The 22,646-nt window shown below is 36.4% G+C and overlaps 1 protein-coding gene across 4 annotated transcripts in view; it reads right to left on the minus strand.

Annotated features, from left to right (window-relative positions):
- The window catches only part of DIAPH3 (diaphanous related formin 3), a 517,599-nt gene that overhangs the window by 250,944 nt on the left and 244,009 nt on the right, over positions 1 to 22,646 (minus strand). For all 4 annotated transcript variants that reach the window (XM_004603995.2, XM_055141227.1, XM_055141217.1 and 1 more), the window contains 2 exons: positions 12,442 to 12,536; positions 8,260 to 8,361 (listed from right to left, as the gene is read on the minus strand). In XM_004603995.2, coding sequence (XP_004604052.1) covers positions 8,260 to 8,361; positions 12,442 to 12,536 — 197 coding nt within the window. The remainder of the gene's footprint in view (positions 1 to 8,259; positions 8,362 to 12,441; positions 12,537 to 22,646) is intronic.

A 22,646-nucleotide genomic window follows, 5' to 3' on the forward strand; every position in this document is an offset into this window, starting at 1 on the left:
GCAGTAGAGCTTTTGCCTTGCACACAGTCGACCTGGGTTCAATTCCTCCACCCCTCTCGCACAGCCTGGTAAGCTACCGAGAGTATCTCGCCCACATGGCAGAACCTGGCAAGCTGCCCGTGGTGTATTCGATATGCAAAAACAGTAACAACAAAATCTCACAATGGAGACGTTACTGGTGCCCACTGGAACAGCAAATCTATGAGCAACAGGATGACAGTGATAGTGAAGAAAATACTGTGAATCGGCAATTAGAAGCCAACAAACATATAATTTCTAATCTCGCTTATTAATCAAGAAATATAGAAAGAAAAAAAATCACATCAACCCTGATCCAAAATAAGTATTAAGTATTTCTTACTATACATAAAAAACAATTATGTTTGAAAAGTGAAAATTGGGTTATTTGACAGTGGATATCATTTGGCCTAGCAATTCAAATTCTAGGATTCTTCTGTAAAGAAATTAAGATATTAAAAACACAAGCTGGGGTCCAGAACAACAATAGTACAGGGGGTGGGCATTTGCCTTGCATGTGGCCAAACCAGGTTTGATCTCTGGCATCCCATATGGTCCCTTGAACATTGCCAGGAGTAATTCCAGAGTATAAAGCCAGGAGCATCCGCTGAGCACTGCAGGGTGTGGCCCCCAAACAAAAATAATCAAAGAAAAACAAATCCAAAAAATAAAAACCACAAGCTAGCCTTGAAAAGGAGTCTTCGATCATGAAATGTTTAGGCATATTCACTACATCAGTTTATCTAAAATTCAGCAGAATGCAATGAAGATAGGCGTAATTATTGTCCAGTTGGCTGGCAGAATAGTGTTCTCCGGAAAATGGCCATGTGCAATTTCTACACCTTTGAAACTTATTCATTCATGAGGGTGGGGGGTGGAAATGTGGTGATGTAGGAATGTTTATTATACTTAGAAATGAGAAGGGAATTTTATTCCTGATTGTCCATGTACATACCTTTTAAAATTCATATAAAAGGCAAGATGCGGATTAGAGAAGAGACAATGATAAAAGCAAAAGTCAGAATAATGCAGACTCACTGTGCTTCAAAATATTTATCACTTAGTCAAATTATAAATTAACCTATTTTCTAACCCTGAAAAAGAATCTGAAATTCATTTTAACAAAACTAAACTTATTAGCTGAAGAATAATGAGACAGGTAATAGAGTCACAATTTCTGGCAAGTAGAAAAGGAAATAAAATTCTCCCAGAATCTTCAGAAGGAAAAGGGCACTATTTTCCTTCTATTTCTCTTTTTTGCTTTTTGGGTCACACCCAGCGATGCACAGGGGATACTCCTGGCTCATGCACTCAGGAATTACTCCTGGCGGTGCACAGGGGACCATATGGGATGCTGGGAATCGAATCTAAGTTGGCCGAGTGCAAGGCAAACACCCTCCCCGATGTGCTATCGCTCCAGCCCCCCGAGACCCATTTTGGATTTCAGACTTAAATACTATAAACAAAGTGTGTTCTTTCAAGTCACTAATTTATTGGTAATTTGTGAAGCAGAATACTGGGACATTAGAGGAAAAAAAATAAAATGGAATGTAAGAGAACTAATACAGTTTCATTTTATAAATTAGAAAATCTAAGAAAGTAATTCCCTAAGACCACCAAGTTAGGGCAATCCAAGATTTAAGCCCAGAGTCCATGCTATACCTTCTACTCCTAACTTCTTCATGCAGATAGAAAGATGCGTGTAGAATTATTTAAAGCATGGAGAAAAACAAGAACTAAGGAGCTATCTATTCTTTGTTAAGGCAATGGTTGAAGGAAAAAGTTTCATTAGGAACCATGAGATACCACATGAGTGTTTAAAAATAGTATTTTATGAAAGATGAAAAAATCCCAAATAGATTTTTATGGCAGTAAGCTTCATAACAATGTTCATTTTTAATATGAGCATGCATATATTTGTGAACCTAAGAATAGAAGTTGCAATTTTTTTTTTAAATGTTAAAATGGTAATTTGTACAGAATGCCACAGGATAAAATAATCTTCCAGACAATGACCAACATTTTCATATGTCATTTGAATGTTTTACAATAATATTGTGTTTTTAAGTGAGGCACTTTTAATACAGGAAAATATGCCTGAACTACATACATTTGCTTAAAAAAAAAAAAAAAAAAGTAGAAGCCGCCAAGGCACTAAGTTTAAAAGTCCTGCCCTACAGTGACACCAAATGGTGGCAGATCAAAATACAGTACACAAACAGGACATCTGTTCAAATGTTTTTGTTCAATTCAATATTTTTATTCCTTTGAAGAACGGGCAGCTTATTCAAATTAGATAATATTGAAAATGGAATATAAGTACTTTTTTAAAAGGCTCGATTTTTTCAGAGAAAAATTCAGCACCCATTTAGGGTATACCAAATTTCAAATGTAAATTTTAAAGACTTTCTACAAACTTTAACTAATCCAATCACATTAAATATTAAACATGTATTTCTCACAAAGTTAAAATAAACAACTATGAGTAAAATTTTGTTACCTAGTGGTTTAGTGGAACATTACAAATAATTCTTAAAAAATCAATACAACCATGCAAAAAAATCAGGTGATTTTTAATGGGAATTAACCACTGGTAAACTACAAATATTTGGGTTGAGGGTTGGGATACAGAAATGAGGGACTGTTGTAGTTGAAGCATGAAACTAAAAAGAGATACAAGCAAGAGAGCCAAAGTGAAACCATTTCTAGGAAGTGTATATTTTCATTTCTTTCTTCTACTGATAGAAAATTAATTTGGAAAAAAAGCAGGATAGCAGAGCAGGAGCACACCAACTATAAACCAATTTGTTTAAAAAAGAAAAGTTGCCCCGTAATATCCATGAGGAAAACATATTTCAAATTAAGTATATCTGTACTGAGTGTCCACAGTTCAGAACTTGAATTCACAAATAAAATCAGTACATATATTCTATCATTCATTCTGAGTGGGGCAAAAAGACTTGCCTCTCCCTGAGAACTTCTCTAAAATACCATTCGACTAGAATCAGTGGTCTTGCCATACTAACTGAAAGCTGGATCAGAATTTTTGAAGGATGACTATTATACAGAATATATAAATATACTACATCAACAATAATTTAAGGGCCAGAGATGTATCTCGACAATAGAGCCTGGAATGTGTGCAACTCTGGGTTCAACCCCAACACAGTAAATTAAATCATCATCAACATCATCATCATCATCATCATCCTGTCATTAAATCCAATGGTTTCTGAACTTATAGCACTGAATTTAATTTTAAAAGCTATCACTCTCAGGCTGGAGTGATAGTACAGTGGTCAAGGCATTTGACCTTGCACATGGTTGACCTGGGTTTAATTCCAGTCATTCCATATGGTCCTCTGAGCACCACCAGGTGAAATTCCTGAGTGCAGAGTCAGGAAAAACACCTGACCACAACCTGGTGTGGCCCAAATTCCAAAATAAGTAAATAAATATATAAATAAGTAAATATGCTTTAATTTTTTTAATAAAATTTAAAAATAATCTCAGCCTACCCACCATCACTGTAAATTATGAAAACTTCAAAACTGCTCTGCTCAAATTGACCAAAGTCCAAGCTTTAAGGAATGAAAATAAGATACCTTTTTTAAAGATCCTGAATTGACATTATAGTACCCCTGTATAAAACTCATGTGCTCTGATAGAGAAGGGATCACCAAACAAAGGGTGCAAAGCAGGTCCACTAGGAATGGGAGATACGGGCTGAAAACAGACTACAGACTGAACATGATGCCTACTTAATACCTCTGTAGCAAACCACAACACCCAAAAAGAGAGAGAGCAAGAGGGAATGCTCTGCCACAGAGGCAGGGTGGGGTGGAGGGGACAGCGTGGAGGTGGTGGAAAGGATGCTAGGACCACTGGTGGTGGAAAGTGGGAACTAGTGGAGGGATGGATACTCAATCATTGTATGACTAAAACGCAAGCATGAAAATTTGTAAGTCTGTAACTTTAACTCAAGGTGATTCATTAATAAATTAAAAAAAAACTCAAGTGCTCAAGAATAATTCTTTTAGAAACAGGTTTTATGAGCATTAAAACTATGTTTCAAATTTAAAGGGAGAAGTGAATAAGGATGGATATGAAATTGTAAAAGGAAACCTGAAGAGAATAAAGATATATCAAACAGTGACTAGAAGAAAACTTCAAGAAAATAAGATATAGTAGATATTGACATAAAACTTGAGTAAGTAGCACACCTGTGTAAAATTTTAGAGGACACAGAGCCCTGAAAGTTAAATATAAGTAATATGTGACAAAAATATTTCAATGCATATATTACAGAAATATATTCTAATTGATTTTTAATTGATATTGGCTACTCTTATTGGGAACGTGTTGCTTTTGCCCAGTCTATCAAAGAGAAATAAAACAAATATTGTCATGGTAGAGTTGTTTTTCTTGTCTACATGTTTCCTGATTAGATGCTACAAACCATATCCCCAGCATTAAATTTGAGTGTTTGAAGAGAACATGACTTTCTGAGAAATCTAAATATACATGAATTTAATTTCCTATAGCAATTGAGCCCCCAAATGAGAGCAAGATTACTTATGATGAAAGCAAATGAAATGGTAATTACCCTCTGGGCCCATGGTCATCCCCAACCCTTAAATATTCCATATTTCTGATTTTTCAGGCAGACTGATTATTTCTGTAAATGTAGCTTTCATAAGTGGATGGTTTTCTAGAAGATAAAAGTTCTTCTAGAAATGTGCAGTTTAGTTTTCTTCTATTCATCTATCTTTAAAATAGGTTTCCTTTATTTCCTCAATGACAGTTATTATTATAGGAATCTTATAAAATATACATATAAGTATAAGCCATATCATAAAAATCAAATTATTGTATTATTGACAAAATATTGATAGGGTGAAAACATATCACTCCTTAACTAACCAAGGGATTTAAAATTCAGTTTTTTCTTCAGAAAGAGGATCAAGACTAGGCATTCCACTATTCAGCACCCTCACTTTTTCACTTTTTAAGAGATAATTCTTAGTGTTTGCAAGTTTAACCACTTTTTTTCTCTTTTTATTGATATGGATGAGCAGTTAAAACTAGAGGGTGTCAGGAAGGAAATGGTAAAAAAAAAAATTAAGTGTGTGAATGATTTTTGAAACTGAAAATGTCACTATTTACTTTTTTGTGTTTTTATTTTTCTGGTTTGTTTGGGGGGTTTTATTTGGATTTTGAGCCATACTTGGTGATGGTCAGAGTTATACCCAGCTCTGTTCCTTACTATTTGATTCAAAATCATAGTGGAAATTTTCATTTCTCCTTCAGTTTTCTGTCACCATTCTTCACCAAGAAAAAATTTCCAAATGTTAGTAACAAACAAAACAGAACTCAGAACAGAATATTTCAGAACAACATGTTTGGGGGCCACAGCGATAAATAGCACAGTGGGCAGCGCACTTGCAGTCTATGCAACCGAGTTGGATCCCCAGGACCACAGAGACCCTCCACCCATCCCTCTCTCTAAGCCCTACCAGGAGTAAGTCCTGAGAGCTGCTGGGTCCAGCTCTAAAATTGAAAAAAATGAAAGAAAATCTATGATGAACATATGATAAAGCACTGTTCATGTTTTTCGGGCTGGAGCGGTAGCATAGAGGTAGGGCATTTGCCTTTCACACGAACGACCCATGTTCGATTCCTGTCCCTCTCTGAGAGTCCGGCAAGCTACTGAGAGTATCATGCCCTCGAGGCAGAGCCTGGCAAAGCTACCCGTGGTGTATTGGATGTGTCAAAAACAGTAACAAATAAGTCTCACAATCGAGAGACATTACTGGTGCCCACTCGAACAAATAGATGAGCAAGAGATGACAGTGACAGATGTTTTTCAACATTAATCTTTTCACAATGAATTCCATATGAGGTCAGTTATGACCTGGCATGGACTATATACATTCAATGTCAAGTCTGAGCAGTCATATCCTTAATAGATAGATAGATAGATAGATAGATAGATAGATAGATAGATAGATAGATAGATAGATAGATAGACAGATAGATAGATAGAAATATAAAGTGGTCCTTCTCTGCTCTAAAATTCAAAAGGTAACCTTTAAGAATTAGTATCTTGGATAGTCATTTCACTTTTCTGACTGTATGGAAATCACAATTCTTGGATATCAGCTCTAGGTCTTCAAGGAGGTTATTACCTGGAAATTTTCTTTTTAAAAAAATTTGTTTATTTTATTGAATCACCATGTGGAAAGTTACAAAGTTTTCAGGCTTATGTCTCAGTTATACAATGCTCGAACACTCGTCCCTTCACCAGTGCCCATATTCCACCACTAAAATCTCCAGTATACCTCCCACCCTCCACCCCCGCCTGTGTAGCTGATAAATTCCACTTCATTTTCTCTTTATCTTGATTACATTCCATATTTCAACACAAAACTCACTATTGTTGTTGGAGTTTCCCCCAAAAAACAACCCATGCTGATAAGGAAGCATTTGATAATTAGTTTTCCATTGCTGAGAATGAAGATATATGAAGTCATATGGTCGTGATTTTCAATAAAATTAAAATACCTTAAAATTTTGGGGCTGGAGCGATAGCACAGCGGGTAGGGCGTTTGCGTTGCATGCGGCCGACCAGGGTTTGATTCCCAGCATCCCATATGGTCCCCTGAGCACCGCCAGGAGTAATTCCTGAGTGCAGAGCCAGGAGTAACCCCTGTGCATCGCCAGGTGTGACCCAAAAAGAAAAAAAAAAATTCTGTGGCTGTCACTAAAATGTAGAACAATTCTGAGTTCTTTCTGAGGTGATATCCAATATTAAAAGTCATTTATTAAGTGAGCATTTTCAATTAAGCTTGAAAGTGATTCTGATTTATCATGAGAAATATTTCAAAATTACAAATCATACATCCTTTTTATCATTCAAGAATTGTTGTAACTGGGTAAAATTCAAAATCCTATGTCTACAGTTCAAAATTAATGCACAGGCTCCCTTCAGCTACTCAAATATGGAAAACACTACACACAGACCATCAAACAGCAAGACAAAGAGATCAGGTAATGAAAATAAATTAAGCAAACAAGAAAAACAGATGAAACTAAAGATAAGACAATAAAAAAGGCACTTTTATATAACAAGGAAAATAATTAGAACTTTTTATAGTAAAAATTAAGACAGTTAATATGAAAGCATGATTTCATTCCGTGATTTAACTCAAAATTTGTTGTCTTTAATCTTGCTAGCAAAATAAAGGGTAAAAAAGAGGACAATGAAAGGGGCAGAAAAGAGTTAAGAAGCAAAATCCTATTAAGTGCAAACTGGTATGAAGAAACCACTTTTTATTAATCTATCCCAATTTAAAAAATACCATCATAAAATTCTATCATGTTTCTGAATGTTGGTAGCAATATGCATGACTGGAGGATATGAAAGAAGAAAATTATACATAAAAAGAAAATCATATAAAACACTAATATGGATCAAGTGAAATCAACTAAAATTATGATTTAACAGAAAACTGAATAAAGCAAATTGAAAAAAACTTAATTTTAAGTTAAAATTTAATATGTAATTTAGTATGTGAGTATGCATATACATTTGGAAGTATTTTCACCTATTTCAAGCCCAACTTCCAAAAAGTAGAAATTTGAAAGGAGACGGTTACCAAGGTGTTGGGAAGAGTTTTGCATAATGTATTAATTTTTCAACATCACTGCCAAGAAACTATATTCCTAATTTCAGAGTCTAAAATAAAAGATGAACTGAAGTGAATGGTTAGGGGGAAAAAAAAAACCTTGAAGTTTCTTTTGCAAGAGGTTAGAACCCATAGCTCTACAATAAATCATAAACCTACTCTAGATGTTCTTTGACATTAAACTAAGACCATGAAAAAAAATCACTGGGCTACATGTAGAAGTCCCAGGTTTAGCATAGCGAGGAGTGACCCCAGAGCTGAGAATCAGGACTAGTGAGTAAGCACCACCAGCTATGACTCAACCCATCCCAACACCAAATTACGTTTCAACTTTTTAAAAGCTCCAAAACTTCATTTAAGGACAGTGCTTCAGCATATTATTTTTTAAATTAAGATAATTTCAACTGAATATATCTAAAACTATAAAAATGGCAATATGGGAAGTAAATGCTTCCAAATAATAACAATGTGAAAAGGCTCAGAATTTTCTTTAGTCTGTTTGATACAACATAAAAATACTCTCAAAAGAGTTAAACACAGAAATAGTACTTACCACCACAGCAAATTGCTCAGGTTCACATAAATTGTTATAGTCACTCTTGAATTGAAACAATGCATTTAATTGATCTTGATCAGGCAGATGTTTGATTAAATTCTAAAAATTAAAACCAAAGAAAGAATATTTACTAAATGTGAACTCTATGCAAAAATTAATCTTTTGAAAGAAAAGCAGTTAAGAAGTTAATTTTATAGTTTTATTTTAATATAACCACACTTTATATTAATCTTTTAGCTACATTTCCTGTGACTTAATAGTAGTCAGTTCTCTTCTTTTCTATCCTGGAGATGTTATGTATTTAAATCATGAACTCGTGAATCTTGTTTGATTTACTATATAATTTAAAAAGAACGCAACCTATACCAAAGGAACAGCTTTCTCAACTGAATAAATGAGATCAATTACATTTTAGCCTTAGGGAATTAAATGCCAAAAAATTCTGGCAAAGCCAAAGATATATGAATTCTTCACTCAAGAACACCATACAGGGGACCGTACCAATAGTACAGCAAGTAGGGCCCTTGCATTGTACACGGCCAACCCAAGTTTGATCGCCAGTACCCCGTATTGTCTCCTGAGCCTACCAGGAGTGATTCCTGAGAGAAGAACCAGGATTAAGCTCTGAGCACCATCAGATCTGATGCCCAAATCAAATAATAATAATAAGAATGATAATAATAATAATGATAATGATACAAAATAAATCATCATCTAGTTACTATAAGTCAAGGAAAATAATTTCAATTTTTAAATAAAAATGAAGACATCTCTCAAAGGTAAAACAGCCTTTAGGAAATGAAAGAAAATTTTAGAGGGAATTAAAGACACAGAATCATGTACGAGACAGTAAGCATATAAGAAAACTGTCTGGAAACTCCAATGCTTATAGCTGTGATGCTTCTTTGCCTATGGTCTAGCATAACACAGATTCATTTGGTTGTTCCAGCTCTGTTGTCCATACACAGCTTTTCCCAAGCCACTCACGCAGACAAAAGAAAATTCCCAATGGAGAGAGACCAAGGGAATACATATGATTTATTCTTCCCTGTTAAAACTTCAATGATTAGATAATCCCCTGGGCAAAGTCTCTATCTACAGATCATGTGTAACAAAGTACAACAGACTATAATAGCATTATAACATATTAGTGCATCAATATTAAAATTAAGAGAGAGAAATAGAAGTGGTTGGTGCTCAGAATTCCAAATTAAGGCATCAGTTTATTCTCTGCAAACCTCCAGTTAAGTACAAGTCAAAACTAAGCCTACATCATGCTAAATGTATGGGCAAAACATTACCCAAAAGTGCTATTAGTTAAAACTGCGTTAGAGATGTTATATAATTAGATTAAAGAACAAGTTTTTGACTCACTGTGCACCTTGGGATAAAAACCTGGTTGACTGGCCAAAAACAAACAAACAAAAAAGTGGCAATTTAAGAGCATCCCTAAAAATAATATTTACTAGTCAAAATATTAAGCTAAAAATAAAGCAATGAAGGTTCTTTTTTAAATTATTTCTGATATATGGAAGTTTCACTTTGTAAATGGCCTAAGAATGAAATATTTAAATGTATTTACTAAATAATTTTGCTAATAGATGAATTGAGTTGCTTACTACATAGTGCATATGAGTTTCTTTAGCAACCTTTTAGATGATCATCAGATCACTCTGAATAGCTAGAATAAAATTTTAATTTTAATCTTTCACATAAATGTCTTATTTTTCCATTTTTTCATTTCTAAAATAATAAAATTATTGTGATTTGTAAGGATACAGACCCAATCATCTTTTCTCCCTCATTTTATGATATTTCTCATCCCTTCACAAATTCTAAACATATAGACTCTATTCAGCTGTCAATGAACACCTAGCTTTTCCCTTAGAATTCAGTGAATATTGCTGCAAGAGTAACAGCCCTTTGCCTACAATACTAAAAATTTCCATCTGCCCATTTCTATGTCCACACTGTATTCATCCTAAACATATCCTAAGCTCCACATATATGTACACCTAGCACTGCTGTAACACTACACTGGTCTGAAAACACAACACAGGTATGCTTGTTTCTCTTGCATCACATTATATATGTAAAAGACCTCTTCTTGGAAAAACTTTTTAACATTTGAAGAAGGTGCAGTCTGTACACAGATGAGGCTAACATAACATCTTACATGTGAAGACTAAAATAAAGTATTTTCTGGATGAATTAGTAAAAAGATTGATGGAGTCAGTGAAGTAGACAGGAAGGAGAATACCATTAATAAATGGCCTTCCAAAAAGGATGACTAATCTGCATCAAGTTATGATGGGCACACATGGTTTTGAACAGACTGTAGGAAGCCATACAGAGGGGCAAGAGAAAAATCTCAGATGCAGTCAAGGGTAGCTTGCAACCTGGGCAACCCATAGCATCTATTCCATTTGTTGCATAAAATGAAAATAATCCCTCACCCCCTACACCCAAAACTGCTAGGAATGGCATTAGAAGGCCTCAAGCACCAGGAGGTCTGAGCAATGAACTGCCACCCCCATGGGGCAGGAGGTACCTTCTGGGCAATGCTAGGGTTGGTCCCCATAATAAAAAAAACAAATAATTTTCCAGTTTCTAACAAGTCACATAGTCAACCAAAGCATTCATGGCAAATACTACTATGTATAATGAAAAGATACAAGCAGGTATTAAATAAAAATTTTCTCTTTAAAGAACTTCCATTATTTCAAACAAGGAAAATACACAATCAACAAAAATAAAGACAAAATCTACCCAATTCCCCCAAAAATATGCTATATGAAAACAAAAACTATTACAGTACTTTAAGAAGACTGCTAAATTATTTTGGGGTTGGGAGCAGGAGGTTGATAGGAGGGTCTGTTGTTTCGGTTTGGTGGCCGTACCCAGCTGTGCTCGGCGATCACTCAATCACTTCTGGCAGGCTCCAGAACCATGTGGGATGTCAGGGATCAATTGTGGGTTGGTCATATGCAAGACCAACGCCCTACCCACTGAACTATTGTTCCAGCCCCTGAGGTTTGTAGTTTATATGAGAGGCATCACTAAATGGGATTACCTCACCATAACAGGGAGAAAAAAAAGATAGGAGAGGCAAAACTATGACGATGTCAAAGATTGCCATTTATGTGTGAATGAACAAAATCAATATGCAAATCCCCTACTAAAACAGATAATCAATGATTTTCTTTTATAACTAACATAATTTTTATTTTACAATACAGAAATAAGATACAACTCTCTCGCCATATAATTTGTGGTTTGACATTCCAACTTTAAATTGTGTAAAGTACTATTGATGATGTATGTAAAATTTGGCAAAACTCTTTGGCAACACATGGCAATCAAAAATATACTCAAAGTAGAAAATATAAACAAACTCTTCCTTGGGGTCCAGAGAGAACAGAGTGGTTAAGGTGCCTGCCTCGAATGCACCCCATCTGAGTTCAACTCTCAGCACCATATGGCCCTTCCCTAGCATTTCTGGGTGCAGTCCTGGAGGGCCTCTGAACACTGCCAGCATGGTCTAAGTCTGTCCAGCACCAGAAAGCCTGAGCAGCATTGCATCCTCACGCCCTGGCATTGTACCCAGGGTCTGGTCGGGCTCACCTGGTGATAACCTGAACCTATTACCAGTGAGACTCCAGGTGTCAAAAGCACAGCTTGAGAGGATAAAGAATATAATAAATTCTTTGAATCTGAATACCTTGCAAACAAGACTTCCTTCTCACAACAGCACAAATAACACAAGGAAAGGATGTCAGTTATGGTAAATATAATGGGAAAACTAACTGAACTATTTAAGATAAAGTAAACCTAGGATAAACATTCTACCAGATATTTTTAAAAATCTAAACAAGGACATTAAAAACTTAACTGTAACTAAACATAAATGCAAAATTAAATAATTTGCCTTTCAAGGAATAGTCATTTAAAATAATTGAAATGTAATCATTTTGATAGGATTATATTTAGTTTGCAGTGAAGAGAAGATACAGAGTTCTATCTTCAGGCAAAGCTGGAGTCATGGTAAAAGTAATTATGCAGCAATTATTTTCCAGTTGAATGATTCGGTTTAAGAATTTTGCTTCACTTACAGATTTCTATTTAATGAGAAGCTTGCAATGAAATATTGGAATTTAAGCTCTCTGCCTGTTTGTTTACCTGAATCATAGACTCTGCCAAGTGTGTTTCATCTACTTCCAATATCATCATTTTGATTTCCTCATATGGCACCCGAAAAGAACTCAGGAAGATTGCTGGGAGAAAAAAAATATATATATATATTAGAAAAGAAGTTGATCTGTAGTTTTATTTGTAAAATAATAATTCATAAGAGAAAAGATTTTTAAACATCAATATAATACCGTAAGGGAAACTTTCATTAGCAAACTTTAGACTGCTTTCTAATTCTAAAAGCTGTGTTTATACAAGTTTAATGTTATTTTATTTTTTTCTTTTTGGGTCACACCTGGAGTTGCACAGGAGTTACTCCTGGTTCTGCACTCAGGAATTACTCCTGGAGGTGTTCAGGGGACCATATGAAATGCTGGGAATCGAACCCAGGCCGGCCATATGCAAGGCAAATGCCCTACCTGCTGAACTATCACTCCAGCCTCTAATGTTAATTTTAAATGCTTATTAGTCTGCATACAAATGTTGCCAGTTTTCATGTGACTAAAATTAATTCAGATACACTTACTATACTAAAACGTACATTGTAATGAAAAGAAACAATACCCCAATATGTGCATAATATTCATTAAATATGCATGCTATTAACTTGTAAAACATCTTCACATTTTACTATATAACTCAAAAAATATTTTAATTGCTAAGTAATACATTAACACTTTATAAGTTGCGGTAGCATCTCACTGTTCAGAATGGTTGAAGACAATACACCAAAGAAATGGTTCTTCTCATAGAACTGAAGCATCGCACATTAACACAGGCAAGCACCACCGATGAGCCACACTTAGATGTTTTTTAATTAATACATACTGCTGCACTGGTGTCAATGTGTTAAACACTCAATATTAGAAACTGATATTCCTGGGAAACTGTTCAAATGGATTAGGTTGAATAATATGTTATTACCAAGAATCCCAACAGTGTTTAGATTTTTCTTAATATCTCATGGATAGAGTGTTAATACATAGTGATCTTTTCAAAGGTTATAAGGGTATTGCACAGCAATGAATTTAGTATTCTGGCTAACCTCCCTCCCTTTGTTATGTTTCTTCTTGCTTTGGACAGATGCCCTTAGTTGAATATACCCAGAACTTCCTACCAAATAGGCTGACAGTTATAAAATGAACTTAAAATGTCATTTTATTAGAAAGTATTTTATAAGTTATTTTTCTATTTTTTATAAAATTAAAAAACAATAAGCTGCTTTTTGAACAGTCTTTTTCCAGAATTCTGAAGATATCATGTATCGTCTACAAATGATTAACAAGTGTACCATCTGCGCTCTTATCAGCTTCATTTACAAATCTCAATACCCAAATAGTCATAAATATGGGATAATAATGCAAGAAATTATGTATGTGTAAAAATCTTAATATCCCAAGAACACAGAAAAATAGACCTAGAAGATATTGCGATAGAGATTAGTAAAATTAAAAACAGATAACCCTGTAGCAAATTCTAGAAAGCACAACGGTGTAAAATAAGATCCCAAAGAGATAATGAATAAGAATAAAATCAGAGGTTGGGAATAAAATCTACATTCTAATAAAATGTTAAATCTGATAAAATACTATGTTAACAGGTTTCTGATCTCATACACACTCCAACTAGTTAGTACTACAAACCGTAATTTACATAGGACATAAGAAATCTAATTAGCTATCCCACAAACTCTCATTTACATAATATATATAAACTTAGGTAACTGTGTGTGGGGTTGTTACAAGGGAGCTGGTTAATGGGAGTACCACCGTGAGATAATTTGTGCAAGGGCCCCACCACCTGGGGTTTATAGTTGTAGTGGTTGATGCTGTCCTGGTTGTTGTTGGAGGACTATTGACAGAAATAATTAAAACTGCTGCTGTTGAATTCATTAGACTCATCGAGCAGAGCTGCGTCTATGTGTACCTAAAACGATCTGCTAACACTGACGACATCTGATATTCGGTGTGCCCGCCTTGCTCCGCCACCCATAGAACCTAAAGTAAGTCACATCTTCTGCGACTTATTTCTGAGGAGCCAGCTACAAGGTACATAGGGCTCTAAGAAGCTGCACCAATGGCCCTGAGCAACATGACTGTAAATGGTGCCCATTGGTTCTCTGGGGCCACACAGCCAGTCTTATGTCATCCCAGACACGAGGCTCACAAAGTCCCTAAGAAAATTCAGTGTACATTTGGGCAAGGCCAATAGGATTGAGGCCTTCTTGCTCATTCTTACTCCTTTTGAGAAACTTGCACTCCTCCTTCCTATTATTTCCTCCAAGTACTTCCCTAGAAAAACCCATCCCAAAACTTAGCTTATGCTTTAGCTTCTCAGATGACTGAAGCTGGCTGCCACTAGTCATGCTAATGATGCCTGCACTCAAGTTAATTTTAAGTAGTGCAGAAAGATCAAGACCTTCCTCTATCTTTCTGCTGGTTGTGCCTGGTTAGCAGCTGAGTACCAATGCTACATGGCTGTTCTTCCCTGCCTTTGGTAAAGTTTACCTCATCATCATCATCATCATCATCATCATCATAATTAATAATAATAATAATAATAATAATAAAGCTTATCTCTCTATAACACAAACTTGTCTCTGTGGCACCTCAGGACATCATCTAGATCAGCTGCTGAGACTTCAACCTCCTCCTCAGTCCTCCAGTGAACCTCAGTCTACTCAACTACTCATGGATTCTTTGAAAATGGTTCTCCCAGCTTCGTGAAGCAATCTACTTACTACTGCCCTATTATTCCTAGATGAGAAAACCGTTTGCCCCATTTGGGCTAGATGGGGGTCCATTTAAAGAAGTGCTATCCCATTGGGTTGAGGACCCAATCTGCTCTCTGTCCTGGTCCGACACTCTATACACTGCCAACAATCCAACACAATCAGCCATGTGGACCCTCCCCTCTATATTGGCACAAAGGGAAGAGCGTGGCTTCATGCTCCTCGTAAATTCTTTCCTAGAGATTCACAAGAATTGCACTGCTCGCAAGCCTTGAAAAATTGTAAAAAAAAAAACCAAAAACATAAAACTCGACACCATGAAAGTAAAACACTAATATCCAACCACATAAAACAATCAAAAGCAAAGTAACTGAGGAGATAAACCTGACTCAAACAAGCAATTTTCCCTTTTAAAAAAATCAATTTTTCCTTAAAAAAAAACTACAATTTTCCCTTAAAAAAAATGCCACAAGGCCCAAATAGGAAAAACACCTAAGTTTATTAAAAAAAAAAGGAAAAAATTACAACAACAAAATATTATATGATATGTTAAGTATTATATGTTAAACCCTCTGAGGCATAATACAGGAATTAAGAGAGAAAGAAATTAGAATTTCATATTCCAAGAAGTATCAAAATATCTTTATTAAAAAATCATCTAAATCTTAAATGTGTTTTGAGGCATCAAGAAAGAAAACAAATCTCTGGAGAAATAAAATTATTTATAGAAAGTTTTTAAAGTTTAAATCACTGGGAGGAGAAGATGAAAAATTTTTAAAGAATTTGAGCAAAAATAATAAGATTTTTAGAAATTGGGGCAGGAGCCATAGTACAACAGGTGTGGCACTTGCCTTGCACATATTGATCTGGGTTTGATTCCCAGAACCCTATATGGTTCCCTGAGCACTTCCAGGAGTGATTCTTGAGTGTAGTGCAAGGGATAATCTCTGAGCACTACCAAAAACAAGGAAGGAAGGAAGGAAGGAAGGAAGGAAGGAAGGAAGGAAGGAAGGAAGGAAGGAAGGAAGGAAGGAAGGAAGGGAGGGAGGGAGGGAGGAAGGAAGGAAGGAAGGAAGGAAGGAAGGAAGGAAGGAAGGAAGGAAGGAAGGAAGGAAGGAAGGAAGGGAGGAAGGAAGGAAGGAAGGAAGGAAGGGAGGAAGGGAGGGAGGGAGGGAGAGATTACACACAAACATATGTGTATATACACACGCTACACACTCTCATATACTAAACTACTGAAACTGAACATATGAAAGAGCCATCAGATAAAGGAAAATGTTGTACCATGAAAGAAGTAGGCAAAGAAGTAAAGTTAAGCAATAAAGCCAGAGGTATAGAAAAGCAGCAAACCACGAGACAGAAGAAGGTAAAGGATAATCTCCCAAGTGCCCACTAGTAATCCCAAAGGAAATCATAAAGAGAATGGGAAGAGAAGGGGGGGGTGGGGGGGTCGGCAGGAGGAAAGAGAAAGAGAGACAGAGACGATACTAGAGAATTTTCCAGAATTAGTGAAGAGCACAAATCATCAGGTCAAAGAAACAAAACAAATCAGAGCACGCTGAGTTTTAAAAAGTCACATTAGATCCTTGCAAAACCAAGGGCTGGTGCGGTTGTGAAGCAGTAACACTCAAACACTGATGGTAAAGGAGCAAATGGGAACAAATTCAGAACAAATAAATGCTTGAGGCAGAATCACCAAACTTCCTGTTAAGGATATATAGTAAATATTTAGGTTCTGTGAGCCAAACAGTCTCTGTCACAAACACTCAGCAGTGCTACTGGAGCATAAAAGCAGCGTTGGACAAGACATAAATTCCCAGGCTAGATTCAATAAAAATCGTGTTTAATAAAACAGCACTAGATAAGATCTGGCCTAAGGCCACAGTCTGCACCTACCGTAGTACCATCAAAACCAGGAAACAACTCAAATGTCAAGCAAGCAAAGCATAAACATTTACATGGCATGATTTCACGTGCAATTCATAATTAGTCAAAACCAAGGTATCAAGTGCTTAGGAACATGTTCATGGTATATAAAAGTATAAAGACAATCAAGGAAGCTTCTAATCCCAGACACAGAGTACGCTACTTATCACAGGCAGAATAAGACCAGTGGTTGTATGTGTCTTTCAATACAAATGATACTCATTTCTTCGGTCACGAGTATTTGATTTAGGCCACTTAATTATCCTTTGTAGATTTTGTATACACTCTCATCTGTATTATGTATGTCAAAACAATATAAAGTATTTTAAAACGAAAGGAAAAGAGAATGCAAGAGAAAAACGGTATGCTGTCTAAGAAAGGACTATTCGAATCTAAAAGCTCTGGCTCCACTGAAGTGCCTTCTAGGCCCTAGGGAAGTATTACCCGGGAAGAATGCTTTGCATTTCCTGTGGACAGTGGGTCACACCGCACATCTATGCTAACAAGTGGTTTGTTAATAGTAGGGACTTTGGCATCACACAGTATTGTCTGGATCTTCAGAAGGGCTGGAAACTAAAGTCAATCGTATGAAGACTCAACCATAACCGGTACCTAGTAAGATCTCCAGACACAAGAACATTTGGTTGAACTTCGCTGATTAACAATTTGTGCAGACTGAGAGACGTTTATACTGTCCAGAACTCCACCGGGAGAGAGAAGCGAGAAATTCAAGCCTGAAAAGCTTCTGGACTCTGTGCCCCATGTGCCTCTTCACTTGGCTCTATTGTTTTGGATGCAGTAAACCATAACTCGAAGAAAAATAGCCTTTAGTGAAATCTATGAGCACTCCCAGAAAATAATCAAACTTTAAAATGGTCTCCAGGACCTTCTTACACTTACCAGGGTTTAAATGGAGTCACAAGTGGAGGAGAGAGGACAGGGATATGGCTCAAGTGATAAGGCTTGCATAATTGAGATCCCTATTACATCTCTCATGCTAGGTGAGGTACCAAGCACAACAACCAAAGGCGGCAACACTAACGTTAAAGAATTTTTTCAAAAGACATGACCTTATAAATTTATATATCTCATATGTAAAAATCAGAAAAAAATTAAATTTAATATCAATACAGTAATATATAAAATGAAATGTTAAAAATTTAGTTGCGGGTAGACACATCTCTATTTCTCCCTATTTGTAACTCATATACTATTTTGATGTTATTTCATAATTAAAATCATCAAGTATACATATAGCTGCAAAGATAGAACTAGGAGTTGTTATAGCTTGTAAATAAACATTTAAAAATATTATGCTACAAATAAGTGGAAAAAAATGACAGGATATGAAAATAGCCTAACGGTAATACATAATATACAATTCAGAAGTCGAGCATAGCTTACTTTCTTTTAATATTTAATCGATACTAGGAATACATGAGACATAGCTAAGGCCTATTAAAACGGATACTTACACTAACCTGCAACTGATCCTTCAAAATCTGATTATAAAGATCCCAGTGGGAAACTTTGAGATCAGTGGAAAAGGGTAAAGTGTGCATATTTTGCAACCAGTCACACATGTTTTCTGCAAGGGACCTTATAAATATTTAAACCTTTATATTAGTTCTTGTAGGTTCCAAGTTCATCCTTTTACAGTCCTGATACCAACTTTAAAGAAAATATATGATAAAGCATCTGAACATAGGAAACCTCCTGAGATATATCTTCCTCATAAGATGGCTGGAATTTTATCTTAATACTAGGCCTAGAGTATTTGACAAAATAAGTATGAACACAATATATAGAAAAACTAACCTGTGTTAAAATAGACAACGAGCGAAATTTAGATCATTTCATATAAAATCTATAGAAAATTTCAGTCAAAAGAAATTATCTTTGATTTCCCAGAGACAATGAGATCTTGCCACTATCACAAGACTCTTCTGAGAATTCAATATCTCAAAGGACTGCATTCCAAAGACAAAACCCAGCTGTGAATCAGACGCAATTACAGTAGAGATTGTAGGCTACAAAAGCTTCTTAAAGTACAAATAATAACACTTGCTATGTAATCAGAGAGGGCGAGAATAATCCTAGAATGGATTACATCATAATATGACATGATATAAATCCTGGATCATTGAATCTTATATTTTACAACACTTAAAAGAAGAAAATGGGGCCAGAGAGATAGTGCAGTGCTTGCCTTGCACACAGCTCAACTGGGTTCAATCTATCCAGTGTATGGACCCCCTTACACTGCCAGGAGTAATTCCTGAACACAGAGCCAGGACTGAGCCCTGAGCACCACTGGGAATTGAACCAAAAACCAAAATGGTGATCTTCCAGTCAAAACAGACTGATAGCGTGATTTTTTAAATGTTATCTAAACAAAAATGGGAGAAATTATTCCTAGTAGCAATTGTCAGGATAGGTAAGCTCATCAAAGTCAATGAACTACCACACCCATTCGTAGTATTTATATGACTATCAATGTATTGAAGCTGTGGTCAAGATTAAAAATCAAACAGAACAATGACATCAAGAAAATCAATAATTATTCCTGATTACGACTATGTGAAAACCCATTTAAGAAAGAGCTGGAGTGATAGCACAGATGGTAGGGCGTTTGCCTTGCATGTGGCCAACCTGGGTTCGATTCCTCCGTCACTCTCGGAGAGCCCGGCAAGCTACCGAGAGTATCTCGTCGGCACGGCAGAGCCTGGCAAGCTACCCATGGTGTCTTCAACAATGCCAAAAACAGTAACAAGTCTCTCAATGGAGACATTACTGGTGCCCCCTCGAGCAAATCGATGAGCAACAAGATGGCAGTGATGACAGTGATACAGTTATGTAATAGATTAAAAACACCAAAAAATCCTCCTGCCCCATTTGTTGATCTCTGTTTTTACTAGATTGCTTAGTTCCGTGCCACCTTTGAAGATACCTTTATCTTCAATATCGTGGAGGGTTTCGCCGACCTTGTCTTCAATGTACCTTATGGTTTGTGGTCTGATGTTGAGGTCTTTAATCCATTTTGATCTGACTTTTGTGCATGGTGTCAGGTCAAGGTCTAAACCCATTTTTTTGCATGTGGTTGTCCAGTTGTGCCAGCACCATTTGTTAAAGAGGCTTTCCTTGCTCCACTTCACATCTCTTGCTCCCTTATCAAAGATTAGATGGTCATACATTTGGGGTTGTGTGTAGGGATATTCCACCCTGTTCCATTGGTCTACGGCTCTGCCTTTGTTCCAGTACCATGCTGTTTTAATTGTTACTGCTTTGTAGTAAAGTTTGAGGTTGGGGATGGTGATGCCTCCCATCATCTTTTTCCCAAGAATTGTTTTAGCTATCCTTGGACGTTTGTTATTCCATATGAATTTTAGGATTGCTTGATCCATTTCTTTGAAGAGTGTCATGGATATATTTATAGGGATCGCATTGAATCTGTATAATGCTTTAGGGAGTATTGCCATTTTGACAACATTGATTCTCCCTATCCACGAGCAGGGTATATGTTTCCATTTCCTCATGTCCTCTTTGATTTCATGGAGTAGCGTTATGTAGTTTTCTTTGTAAAGGTCTTTTACTTCCTTGGTTAACCTGATTCCGAAGTACTTGATTTTCTGGGGCACGATTGTGAATGGGATTGCTTTTTTCATGTCCCTTTCCTCTGCCTCATTGTTTGCATATATGAAGGCCATGGACTTTTGGGTATTGATTTTGTAGCCTGCAACTTTACTGTATAAGTCTATTGTTTCTAAGAGTTTCTTAGTAGAGGTTTTAGGCTTCTCTAGATATAGTATCATGTCGTCTGCAAATAGTGAGAGTTTGATTTCTTCCCTTCCTATCTGGATGCCCTTAATCTCTTTTTCTTGTCTAATAGCTATCGCAAGTACTTCCAGTACTATATTGAAGAGGAGTGGTGAGAGTGGGCATCCTTGTCTTGTTCCTGATCTCAGAGGAAAGGCCCTTAGTTTTTCCCCGTTGAGGATAATGCTTGCCTTAGGCTTGTGATAGATGGCTTCGACTATCTTGAGGAAAGTTCCTCCAAACCCCATTTTGGCGAGGGTTTTCATCATGAAAGGATGTTGGATCTTGTCAAATGCTTTCTCTGCATCTATTGATATGATCATATGGTTTTTATCTTCACTTTTGTTGATATGCTGGATTATGTTGATTGATTTCCGAATGTTAAACCATCCTTGCATCCCTGGGATGAATCCCACTTGGTCGTGATGTATGATCTTTTTGATGAGTTGTTGGATCCTATTTGCTATTATTTTGTTGAGGATCTTCGCATCGGTGTTCATCAGGGAAATTGGTCTGTAATTTTCTTTCTTAGTGGTGTCTTTGTTTGCTTTTGGTATAGGCAAAAAAGTACAATCGAAACAACATCTGCACATGTATGTTCATCGCAGCACTGTTTACAATAGCCAGAATCTGGAAAAAACCCGAATGCCCCAGAACGGATGACTGGTTGAGGAAACTTTGGTACATCTATACAATGGAATACTATGCAGCTGTTAGAAAAAAGGAGGTCAAGAATTTTGTAGTTAAGTGGATGGGCATGAAAAGTTTCATGCTGAGTGAAATGAGTCAGAAAGAGAGAGACAGACATAGAAAGATTGCACTCATCTATGGTATATAGAATAACAGAGTGGGAGACTAACACCCAAGAACTGTAGAAATAAGTACCAGGAGGTTGACTCCATGGCTTCGAGGCTGGCCTCACGTTCCGGGGAAAGGTCAACTCAGAGAAGCGATCACCAACTACATTGTAGTCGAAGGCCATGTGGGGGAAGGGAGTTGCGGGCTGAATGAGGACTAGAGACTGAGCACAGCGGCCACTGAAGACCTTTATTGCAAACCACAACAGCTAATTAGAGAGAGAGAACAGAAGGGAATGCCCTGCCACAGTGGCAGGGTGGGGTGGGGGGGAGATGGGATTGGGAAGGGTGGGAGGGACGCTGGGTTTACAGGTGGTGGAGAATGGGCACTGGTGAAGGGATGGGTTCCCGAACTTTGTATGAGGGAAGTATAAGCACAAAAGTGTATAAATCTGTAACTGTACCCTCACGGTGATTCTCTAATTAAAAATAAATAAATTTAAAAATTAAAAAAAAAAGAAAAGAATAGCAATACTTTAATGCAAAAAAAAAAAAAATCCTCCTGCCCAAAACAGTTATTTAGGACCAGAGAGAAAGTACAGTGTGAATGGTGCTTGGCTTGTACATCGTCAACCCAGGTTTGATCCCCAGCACCCAAAACCTCACAAGGAAAGATCCCTAAGAATGAGGAGTAAGCACTGCCAGGTGTGGCCCAGAAACAAAAATAAATAAACTTACTCAACTAGTTAACTCTGAAATGCACATTTAGGTTAATGCAGCATGCCTGACACACCTAGAAAGAATTTTATCCAAAATAACCTCTTCAAGACAATTAACAAATCTGATTTAATGTTAAGATTAGTCCATTTATAATTCAGGTCATGGAGATTCTTTAAGAATGCTTTGAATTAAGAAACTGCTTC

Source organism: Sorex araneus, chromosome 1 (assembly GCF_027595985.1).
Source record: "Sorex araneus isolate mSorAra2 chromosome 1, mSorAra2.pri, whole genome shotgun sequence".
Taxonomy (NCBI): Eukaryota; Metazoa; Chordata; class Mammalia; order Eulipotyphla; family Soricidae; genus Sorex; species Sorex araneus.